This window comes from Equus caballus, chromosome 25, assembly GCF_041296265.1.
Source record: "Equus caballus isolate H_3958 breed thoroughbred chromosome 25, TB-T2T, whole genome shotgun sequence".
Lineage (NCBI taxonomy): Eukaryota > Metazoa > Chordata > Mammalia > Perissodactyla > Equidae > Equus > Equus caballus.
The window spans coordinates 8,946,403-8,958,643 of NC_091708.1; the positions used below are offsets into that span (position 1 = coordinate 8,946,403).

At 40.6% G+C, this 12,241-nt stretch overlaps 1 protein-coding gene across 39 annotated transcripts in view; it reads left to right on the forward strand.

Annotated features, from left to right (window-relative positions):
* Positions 1–12,241, forward strand: part of LOC100068071 (phospholipid-transporting ATPase FetA) — a 129,300-nt gene that overhangs the window by 97,969 nt on the left and 19,090 nt on the right. For all 39 annotated transcript variants that reach the window (XM_070250637.1, XM_070250640.1, XM_070250645.1 and 36 more), the window contains one exon: positions 11,969–12,134. In XM_070250637.1, coding sequence (XP_070106738.1) covers positions 11,969–12,134 — 166 coding nt within the window. The remainder of the gene's footprint in view (positions 1–11,968; positions 12,135–12,241) is intronic.

Genomic DNA, 12,241 nt, shown 5'->3' on the forward strand with positions numbered 1-12,241 from the left:
CAAAGTTATAGCTTCTAGGGAGTAAATTGTTACCCTGGAGTTTCTTTCCCCTTCCTCTTCCGTCCACTACCGATTGACCATAACACATTTTCCACTGGATCACTGGAATCTTTGTTCTCCTTTTTTTAAAAAAAATTTTTATTGTGGTCTAAATAGTTTATAACATTGTGAAATTTCAGTTGTACGTTAATATTTGTCAAACACCATATAAATGTGCCCCTGCACCCCTTGTGCCCGCCCTCCCTTGTCTTCTTCCTGATAATCCCTAAATTGTTCTCTTTGTCTGTAAGTTTGTTTATCTTCCACATATGAGTGAAGTCATATGGTGTTTATCTTTCTCTGTCTGGCTTATTTCACTTAACATGATGCCCTCAAGGTCCATCCATGTGGCTGCGAATGGGGCAATTATGTCCTTTTTTTAATGGTTGAGTAGTATTCCATCGTATATATATATCTCCACCACATCTTCTTTATCCATTCGTCAGTTGATGGGCACTTGGGTTGCTTCCACGTCTTGGCTATTGTGAATAATACTGCAATGAACATAGGAGTGCATAAGTCTCTTTGAATTGTTGATTTCAAGTTCTTTGAATAAATACCCAGTAGTGGGATAGCTGGGTCATATGGTAGTTCTATTTTTAGTTTTTTGAGGAATCTCCATACTGTTTTCCAAAATGGCTGCACCAGTTTGCATTCCCACCAGCAGTGGATGAGGGTTCCCTTTTCTCCACAACCTCTCCAACATTTGTTACTTTTTGTCTTGCTGATTATAGCCATTCTAACAGGCATAAGATGCTGTCTAAGTGTAGTTTTGATTTGCATTTCCCTGATGATTAGTGATGAGCATCTTTTCATGTGCCTATTGGCCATCTATATATATTCTTTGGAAAAATGTTCATATCCTCTGCCCATTTTTTGATTGGGTTGTTTGTTTTTTTGTAGTTCATTTGTGTGAGTTCTTTATATATTATGGAGATTAACGCCTTATAAGATAGATGGTTTGCAAATACTTTCTCCCAGTTGGTGGGTTATTTTTTCATTTTGATCTTGGTTTCCTTTGCCTTCCCGAAGCTCTTTAGTCTGATGAAGTCCCACTTGTTTATTTTTTCTTTTGTTTTCCTTGTCTGAGTGGACATTATATTTGTAAATATCCTTTTAAGGCTGATGTCAAAGAGTGTACTGCCTCTATTTTCTTCCAGAAGTTTTATGGTTTCAGGTCTTACCTTCAAGTCTTTGGTCCATTTTCAGTCTGTTTTTGTGTTTGGAGAAAGATAATGGTCTGCTTTCATTTTTTTGCATGTGGCTGTCCAGTTTTCCCAGCACTATTTATTGAAGAGGCTTTCCTTTCTCCATTGTATATTCTTGGCTCCTTTGTCGAACATTATTTGTCCATAGATGTATGGTTTTACTTCTGGGCTTTCAGTTCTGTTCCATTGATCTGTTTGTCTGTTTTTGTACCAGTCCCATGCTGTTTTGATTACTGGAGCTTTGTAATATGTTTTGAAATTAGAGATTGTGATGCCACCAGCTTTGTTCTTGTTTCTCAGGACTGTTTTGGCTATTCGGGGTCTTTTGTTGCCCCATATGGATTTTAAGATTGTTTGTTCTATTTCTGTAAAGAATGTCATTGGGATTCTGATTGGAATTGCATTGAATCTGTAGATTGCTTTAGGTAGTATGGACATTTTAACTATCTTTATTCTTCTAATCCATGCACAAGGAATATCCCTCCATTTCTTTATGTCATAATCGATTTCTTTCAGTAATGTCTTATACTTTTCCTTGTATAGATCTTTCACCTCCTTGGTCAAATTTATTCCTAGATATTTTTTTCTTTTTGTTGCAATTGTAAATGGGGTTGTATTCTTGAGTTCTTATTCTGTTAGTTTGTTATTAGAGTATAGAAATGCCACTGATTTTTGTAAGTTGACTTTATTCCTGCCACTTTGCTGTAGTTGATTGTTTCTAATAGTTTTCTGATGGATTCTTTGGGGTTTTCTATATTTAAAATCATGTCATCTGCAATACCTTATGACCCGGCCATCCTACTACTGGGTATCTATCCAAAGAACTTGAAATCAGCAATTCCAAAAGTCCCATGCACCCCTATGTTCATTGCAGCATATTTACAATAGCCAAGATGTGGAAGCAACCTAAATGCCCATCAACTGATAATTGGATAAAGAAGATATGGTATATATATACAATGGAATACTACTCAGCCATAAAAAAAGACAAAATCGTCCCATTCACAACAACATGGATGGACCTTGAAGGTATTATGTTAAGTGAAATAAGCCTGACAGAGAAAGACGAACTCTGTATGACTCCACTCATAGGTGGAAGTTAAACATAGAGACAAAGAGAATTGATTGGTGGTTACCAGGGGAAATGGGGGGTGAGGGGAGGGCAGAAAGGGTGAAATGGTGCACCTACAACATGACTAACAATAATGTACAACTGAAATTTCACAAGGTTGTAAACTATCATAATCTTAATAAAAAGTAAAAAAAAAAAAAAAAAACAGGAGAAAAGAGGGAAAAAATCATGTCATCTGCAAACAGCAAGAGTTTCACTTCTTCAGTGCCTATTTGGATTCCTTTTATTTCTTTTTCCTGCCTAATTGCTCTGGCCAAAACCTCTAGTACTATGTTGAATAAGAGTGGTGACAGTGGGCACCCTTGTCTTGTTCCTGTTCTCAGCAGGATGGCTTTCAGTTTTTCCCCTTGAGTATGATGTTGGCTGTGGATTTGTCTTATGGCCTTTATTGTGTTGACATATTTTCCTTCTATACCCATTTTATTGAGAGTTTTTATCGTGAATGGATGTTGGATATTGTCAAGTGCTTTCTCTACATCTTTGGAGATGATCATATGGTTTTTGTTCCTCCTTTTGTTAATATGGTTTATCACCTTGATAATTTGTGGATGTTGACCTATCCCTGTGTCCCTTGTATGAATCCCACTTGATCATGGTGTATGATCTTTTTAACATATTGCTGTATTCAGTTTGCCAATATTTTGTTGAGGATTTTTGCATCTATGTTCATCAGTGATATTGGCCTGTAATTTTCCTTCTGTGTTGTCCTTGTCTGGCTTTGGGATCAGGGTTGTATTGGCCTTGTAGAATGTGTTAAGAATATTTCTGTCTTCCTCAATTTTTTGGAATAGTTTGAGAAGAATAGGTAATCAGTTGTCTTTGAATGTTTGGTAGAATTCTCCAGAGAAGCCATCTGGTCCTGGACTTTTATTTTGGGGGAGGTTTTTGGTTACTGTTTCAATCTCTTTGCTTATGATTGGTCTATTCAGATTCTCTATTTCTTCTTGATTCAGTTTTGGGAGGTTGTACAAGTCTAAGAATTTATCCATTTCTTCTAGATTGTCTAGTTTGTTGGCATGTGGTTTTTCATAATATTCTCTTATAATCTTTTGTATTTCTATGGTATCCATTGTAATTTTTCCTCTTTCATTTCTAATTTTATTTATTTGAGGCTTGTCTCTTTTTTTCTTAGTGAGTGTGGCTAGGGGTTTGTTTATCCTCTCAAAGAACCAGCTCCTTGTTTCATTGATCTTTTTTACAGTCTTTTTTGTTCCAGTTTCATTTATTTCTGCCCCAATTTTTATTATTTCCCTCATTCTTCTGAGTTTAGGCTTTATTTGTTATCTAATTCTGTTAGGTGTAGTTTATGGTTGTTTATTTGAGCTTTTTATTGTTTGTTAATGTGGGCCTGCATTGCTATAAACTTCCCTCTTAGGACCACTTGTGCTGCATCCCATAAGAGTTGGTATGGTGTGTTTTCATTCTTGTTTGTCTCCAAATATTTTTTTATTTCTCCCTTTATTTCTTCAACGACCCATTGGTTGTTCAGTAGCATGTTGTTTAATCTCCACATTTTTGTTCCTTTTCCAGCTTTTTTCTTGTAGTTGATTTCTAGTTTCACAGCATTATAGTCAGAAAAGATAGTAGATAATTTCAGTCTTCTTAAATGTATCAAGGCCTGCCTTGTTTCCCAATATATGGTCTGTGCTTGAGAATGTTCCATGTGAGCTTGAGAAGAATGTATATTCTGCTGTTTTGGGGTGGAGTGCTCTCTATATATCTATTAAGTTCATCTGGTCTAGTTTTTCATTTAAGTCCACTATCTCCTGGTTGACTTTTTGTCTGGATGATCTATCCATTGATGTAAGTGGGTTGTTGAGGTCCCCTACTATTACTATGTTGTCACTGATATCTCCTTTTAGGTTTGTTAATAGTTGCTTTATGTGCTTTGGTGCTCCTCTGTTGGGTGCATACATGTTTATAAGTGTTCTGTCTTCTTCGTGGAAAGTCCCTTTTATCGTTATATACTGCCCCTCTTTGTCTTTCTTTACCAGTTTTATCTTGAAGTCTACTTTGTCTGATATAAGTATGGCAACACCTGCTTTCTTTTGTTTGCCATTAGCTTGGAGTATCATCTTCCATCCCTTCACTCTGAGCCTGTGTTTGTCTCTAGAACTGAGATGTGTTTCCTGGCAGCATATTGTTGGGTCTTGTTCTTTAATCCATCTCACCACTGTGTGTCTTTTGATTGGAGAATTCAATCCATTTACATTTAGAGTGATTATTGATATATGAGGGCTTAATATTGCCATCTTATCACATGTTTCCTGGTTCTTTTGCATCTCCTTTGTTTCTCTTCCCATGTATTTCGGAGTACCAGTTTGATTAGGTAGTTTGTAGGTTTTCTTTGTTTTCTCCTTGTTTATCATAAATGTCTCTGTTCTAATTGTTTAGTGGTTATCCTTAGGTTCATATAGAAAATCTAATAGTTGAGATAGTCCATCTTCTGATAACTGCTTATTTCCTTAGAGTATACTGATTCCATCCCATTCCTCTTCCCCTTCTAAGTTATTTTTGTCATATCTTTTTCCATCTTGTGTTGTGAGTTTGTGGTTAAAATGATGAGGTCATTTTTGTTTTGGTGTCTTCCTTTTTTTTATCCTTGATGTTAAAATTAAGTGTTTACTAACCTGATCTGATAGAGAGCTGCCGTTTTCTAATTATTGCCTACCTATTCATCTCCTTGCTCAGGGCTTTGTAGCCCCTTTGCTATTTTTTTTTTTTCAGGTATGAGGGCCTTCTTGAGGATTTCTTGTAGGGGGCAATTAACTCCCTTAGCTATTGTTTTATCTGAAGGAGGTTTTCACTGGATAGAACATTCTTGGCTGATAGTTTTTGTCTTTCAGGGTTTTGAATATATCATTCCAGTCTCTCCTAGCCTGTAAGGTTTCTGCTGAGAAATCTACTGAAAGCCTGATAGGAGTTCCTTTGTAAGTTATTTTCTTCTGCCTTGCTGCCCTTAGTATATTTTCTTTGTCCTTGACTTTTACCAGTTTCACTCCTATATGCCTTGGGGTGGGTCTTTTTACATTGACAAAGGTAGGAGATCTCGAGGCCTCTTTCACATGGATTTCCAGCTCCCTCCCCAGGTTTGGGAGGTTCTCAGCTATTATTTCTTTGAACAAGCTTTCTGCTGCATTCTCCTTCTCTTCGCCCTCTGGAATACCTATAATCTTGTTGCATTTCCTGATTGAGTCAGTTATTTCTCTGAGAGCTGCTTCATTTCTTTTTAGTCTTAGTTCTCTCTTCTCTTCCCTCTGAAGCATTTCTATAGTACTATCCTCTAACTGGCTGATTCTGTCCTCCATATTTTCAGCTCTTTTTTTTAGGGAATCCAGATTTTTCTTTATTTCATCCATCGTGGTTTTCATCTCCAACAGTTCTGATTGGTTCTTCCTTATTGTTTCAGTCTTCTTTGTGAGCACATTCCCTAATTCATTAATTTGTCTTTCTGTCTTTTCTTGTAACTCATTGAGTTTTTTTATGATAGCTGTTTTGAATTCTTTGTCATCTAGGTTATGGATTTCTGTGCCTTCGGGGTTGGTTTCTAGGGACTTGTCACTTTCCTTCTAGTCTGGAGATTTACTATACCTACTCATACTGCTTGATGGAGTGGATTTTTGCTTCCTCATGGTGCTCTTATCTGGTCACAGCTGCCACGTACTGCCACTTGGTGGGGATCAGGCACTGTGTATTCTGGGCCTGGCCTGAGCAGGGGCTCCCCAGCTCCAGCCATTGACTGTTTTTCTCTCTGAGCAACTGATTGATGGCAGATCTGGGCCAGGGGAAGGGTACTCTCTTTCACTGGCACTTCCCCCAGCCCCTGCTTGTCTCTCTGTGTGGAGCTCGGGGTGACTGCAGGACTGTGTACATTCCTTTTCCCCAGCAGCTCACTGCTCCATGCCCCGGGTGATAATGGAGCTGGAGTGCCGGGCAGGGGCGGGGCACTTCTACTCAACTGCGCACTTTCCCCTCCTTCACTGCCACACTCTCTGTGCCATACTCTGGACAATTCTGGGGCTCTGCACTTTTCCAGCCACCGCCAAGCTCTCTGCTCCTTGCTCCGGGCGATCCTGTGGGTGGAGTGCGGGGCAGGGACAGGGCACATCCTTCCACTGCACACTTTTCCCGCCGCCACTACACACTTTTCCCACCGCCACTACCACGCTCTCCTCACTGTGCTCTGGAACATTCTGGGGCTGGGATACCAAGTGGGGATGGGGCACCTTTCTTCACCTGCGCACTTTCCCTGCCACCACTACCATGCTCACCACACCATGCTCTGGACGATTCTGGGGCTGGGGTACTGGGCGGGGACAGCTGCCCTTTTCACCTGTGCATTTCCTCCTGCTGTGGCCCATCTCTCTCCATGGAGCTCCTGCGGATCAGCTTCCACTTCCTCCAGGGGATCCAGCCCCACCACCAGCTTCAGGCGTATGGCTGCATGGGTCTCTCAGACTTCTTTTGTGATGTGTATATGTCCTCTGTTGGTGTATGAATGTCCTTTTGGTTGTATATTAGAGGTGAGAGTCCAAGCAAAGAGCTCACTCCACCATGATGCTGATGTCTATCTCTTTGTCTCTTATAAACAAATTTACCTATAGCCTCATCTCTTCATAAATATTCTTCTCCCTGCCTTGATTGAAACATGACTTTCCCTGAGAACATCCCTTTTCCTCTCTCTCTCATACTCCACATACCAAAAGCCCAAAGTTATTGTCCTCGTTATCCTTTGCCACTTTTAAACCATTGCTTTTTCTCCCTTGTATAATCTTTCTTCTTGTGATGCTCATGACTTCTGGCTATACTTCTCTTTAACTCTTCTTGTCATTGACGTCTATGAATCTTTTGTCTTCTCCACCTCATTCATTGAGGACTTTGAAACTTAGCTCATTTTCTCTCTGTACCCAATCCCTGCAAGCATCTTGGGTAGTATTTGCTTCTTTATGGATGATCTATCACCATAGTTGCTTTCAAATGCTGAAAGAATATGTGACCTCTTGGACTCAAAAAATCTATATCACCCATTGCCATGTCACCATTCAGAATTGTACTACTATGAAATTGTAAACTCCTTTGTCATGATCTCTTATCACAAACCTTATTCCTCCATCTCTCTAGGTACTTGACTCACAGTATGCCTGCTTTCCTAGGAAGGTTTGCAAACCCTCAGCTCTCCTTTTTCTCCCATCTCTCAATCCCTTATGACTTTACTTCCTTTCCTATCTTGCCCCCATCTGTACCCAAGATCATAAACATCCTCAGTGCTTTACTAATCTTCTTTTTTCTCTGCTCATCTAACAAATCTTAACCTTGTATTAACCAAACCATCTATCCTTCTCTATTTCTAATCTCAGAGTGCTAAGCACTTTTTGGAGATCACAAAAGCATTAAAAATTCAGCGACTCCAACCTCTTCTGGGCTTCCAGTGCCCCTTGGATAATTTCTTACCTACTTGTGATCAGCTTCATACTTAATTCTTCATATTAGCTATTCCAAAATTCACCACTCTCAGGCCTTCTACCACATACCCCTCTCCCCAATGTGCGACAGATGATGTCGCCTTCTACTTTACTGAGAAAAACCCAAACTCTCAGCTAAATATCCTTTTCTATACATAGATCAGAACCCACCTTTACCTCCTTTTCTTTGGTCTCAAAAAAGGTATCACTTCTTCTTTCAGTACCAATCTCTTATATGTTGTAGATTCTATCCCTTCCTACTTCTTCAGGAACCTCAGTCAATCTCTATTCTCTCTTCTTAATATCTGAAACTTAATCTGCTTATATGATTCTTTCCCCTCATCTCAAGTCTTCCCTTTCTTTAAAAAAGACTTAATATATTCATACAATGGAATAATATTCAGCAATAAAATGAAATGAGCTATCAAGCCATACACACACAAAAAGGAAGAACTTTCAGTGCATATTGCAAAGTGAAAGAAGCCAAACTGAAAAGGCTTCATTCTGTATGATTCCAACTATGGCATTCTGGAAAAGGCAAAACTATGATGACGGAAAAAGGTTAGTGTTTGCCAGGGGTTTGGGGAGGGGTGGAAAGAAGGATGAAGCAGTGGCTCATAGGATATTTTTAGGGCAGTGAATCTATGCTGTGTGATACTGTCATGGTGGATTCATTACATTATACAATTGTCAAAACTCATAGAACCGTACAACACAGAGTGAACCCTAATGTCAACGATGGACTTTAGTTAATAATAATGTAGCAGTGTTGGTTCATTGATTATAATAAATGTACCCCACTAATGTAGGATGTTAATAGGGGAAACGGGAGTGGAAAGGAGAGAGGGAGTATACAGGAATTCTCTGTAGTTTCTGCTCAATTTTTCTGCAAACCTAAGACTGCTCTAAAAAATAGAGTATTAATTTAAAAGAAATGGGTTAAAATAACCCTTAGCCAGGGTTAACTGCTGCTAAATTTTTGTATTTTATTTTTATTCATATTTTTTAAAAGCATTTGGAAACTTTCCTTCATCCTGCATTACCTTCTAGCCATTATCTGTCTCCACCAGTCAGTCTAAAATATTTATTGAGTATCAACCAGATGTCAGACTCTAAGTAAGTGCTAAAGATTCAAGGAAAACAAAAGAGACTTGTTCCCTGCCTTCAAAGAGCTGGCAGACTAGAGGAGGAGCCATGTAAGTAAACAGGCACTTAGAGCAGCCCCTCACTCCTCACCATCCCTTCATGCTTCAGCCCACTCGGTGAGTCAGACTCTGTCCTGTCGTGCCCCTCAATCTCTCATAGCCAAGGTCACTAATGACTACCTTGTTGTTAGGTCAAAAAGTTGTTACCCAGTTTCTCTTCAGATTTTACACTTAAAACAATTAAACTCCACTTTTTCTTAAAACTCTCTTGTCTGTTGGCTTCTGTTAAATAACTCTCTTCTTGTTTTTTCTTCCTGTCTGATTGCTTTTTTTCATCTCTTTGGCTATAGGTTCTCCAAGCTCTATTATTGTACCTCTTCTCCATCTGTATAGTCTCCTGGATAATCTCGTGTATTTACATGGCTTTAACTACCACCTACTTATTGGTGGTCTCCAAATCCGCGTGTCCAAGGAACCCTTGATAGCTCCCCGCAACATATGGCCGAAGCTGAAGATATCCTAAAAAACCGTCTATGGCTATCTCACAGGATCTCAGAGTTTCCTCACTTGCCACCTTTATCCTCCATTCTGAATCCACTTCTTCACATCTGATATCCCCAGTTTCCATCCTTTTGTCTAGTACCTGGATTTGCCTTTCAACCTTGTTTAACTGGTTGTTTGGCTTTCAATTTCAGAGTTATCCATGAATGCTGCCTCTCAGACCGTGCTGTACTGCAGCTCCAAGCCAGCTCTGCCTCAGTCCTGTACCCAGCCAGGTCGAATGTTCTCAAACATTACTTGTCTGGAAAGAGAGATTAGAAACTAGCTCAGATCTCTTATCTGAGCTTCAAAACTATATATGCTTGCTTTCATTACCACTTGTATATCCTTCAGGTGTCTCCAATTCAGTCTATCGAAAACCTCCTCCTGGGGCCAGCCCCGTGGCCGAGTGGTTAAGTTCACGCACTCCGCTTCGGTGGCCCAGGGTTTTGCCAGTTCAAATCCTGGGAGGACATGGCACCGCTCATCAGGCCACGTTGAGGCAGCACCCCACATGCCACAACTGGAAGGACCCACAACTAAAAGTACACAACTATGTACCGTGGGGCTTTGGGGAGAAAAAGGAAAAAAATAAATAAATAAATAAAATAAAAAACCCTGCTCCTGCTGGGTATCCTATGTCAATGAACAGTCGTAACATCTGTCTAGGGCCAATTAGGAAACATAAAATCACTCTTGACTCTTTCCCTATTTCACTCCTCATAGCCATGTCATATCAATTCTAGCTCCCTGCGTTTTCAAACCATCCCCTTAATTTAATATTTATTGTCACTACTTCATTTCTCTTGTGGTTTACGGAATGGCCTCCTAACTGGTCTCCTTGCTTCTCATCTTGCTAGTTTCCAGTATATTCTCCATGCTGCTACCAGAGGACTTTCTCTGACACAAATTTGATTCTGTCACTTCCAGCAGAAAGTTGCTATGACTTCCTGTTGCATGTAAGATGGTAATGTAGGGCTAGCCCTGGTGGCCTAGTGGTTAAGTTTGACGCATTCTACTTTGGTGGCCCAGGTTCGGTTCCCAGGCACGGACCTACACTACTTATCTATCAGTGGCCATGCTCTGATGGCAGCTCACATACAAAGTAGAGGAAGATTGGCAACAGATGTTAGCTCAGGGTGAATCTTCCTCAGCAAAAAAAAAAAAAAGATGGTAATGTAGGATCTGCTTCATATCTACCTCTCCAACTTATCTCTCACCACTCACCAGCTTCCAGTTTCAAAGAATGTGACAGTGCAAGGGCCCAATTTTAGAAAAGCCTGCTATCTAATTAATCAGGGCATGCTATCTAATTAATGAGTTATCTTAAATTACTGAACCCACAAACTTCCCAGAGCTCACAGCTCTGTGGTTGCCAGGTCTTGGGCTTGGCTCTGGCCCTAACCATACTTCCTCACTACCATGACAAAACTCCCTCTAGATGGGATGTAGGAAAGAGCCACTGTAGCTCACTACAAACTTCCCTTTCTCCAACATAGCACCAAGCACTCAAGTGTCTGTACTTGACATATTGGGGCCCAGTCCAGGTAGCACCACAACTACAAAGAGCTGGAAAAATATCCTTGAGAGTTCTGGTATGGGCTAGGGAAATCCGTTAATGACGTTGACTCCAGAGTGGGGATGAGAGAGTCTCAGGGCCAAACCGAGCCATAAAAAATGTTTACTCAAGGTAGCTACCAGCAGCCTAGCTGAAATGAAGAATGAGAGTCAATATGTAAAGGAGCCGAGCTCATAGCTGGGAAAATGGTAGTGAATATTAGGTCCAAATATTGAGGCAAGGTCAGTGACTATGAGGGTTAGAGGCAAGAAGGAATCAGGTATGCTGACAGGTCAAGTAAAATGGCTCAAATTTACGTCTGTGAACAACATGGACTGAAGCTTTATTCTACAGCCTTGCCTCGATCTTGGAATATTCCTCTCTAGCCCTCTTGTGGGGTTAAATAGGAATAGTGCAACACAGTGATACCACTGGACCTAGGACTCAGTTCCCTTCCCAGCTCCCCAATCAGGCAGAGGACAGGCAGAGACAGGGCTTTTCCAGATGCTATTTACTAGAGGGAACAGTTATCCCCTCAAATCCTTAGGTTTGATTATCACGGATTTGGGACTTGGAAGAGTAGAGCCAGAAGATGACCACTGATCATTCAGGATAGCTGGGGTAGAAAGGGGGCAAGAAGGGTCTACCCAGCAGTGCTGAGCTTGTCTCCTGTGGGATGGTCTTTTCCAGCCCGAGTGAATGGATGGTCCAGGTCAGAGCTACAAAGGCCTTAGAAACCACCACACGGTCTCCTCCATTTATCTTGCTTTTCTCTTCCTATCCTCCTATGAGTTCTCATCACATTCCAGAAATTGCCCCCAAATTGACCTTCTATAATGTGTTAAGCTGCTGCTGAGAAGTTTGTGCTGGCTTATGTATTCCAGAAAACAGAAAAGGTCGACTTTTCCTACAACAAACTGGCTGATCCTAAGTTTTCATTTTATGACAAGACTTTGGTGGAAGCAGTGAAAAGGGGAGATGGCCGGGTGCACTTGTTTTTCCTCTCGCTCTCATTGTGTCATACTGTGATGTCAGAAGAGAAAGTGGAAGGTGAGGAGGGGCCTGAGGCCTTGTGGACTGAGCCTATCTCATAGAGTCTGGGCTGCTTGGAGGTGGGGGTGGTTTGGTGTAATTTGTAGTGCCTTAATCTAAGAAAG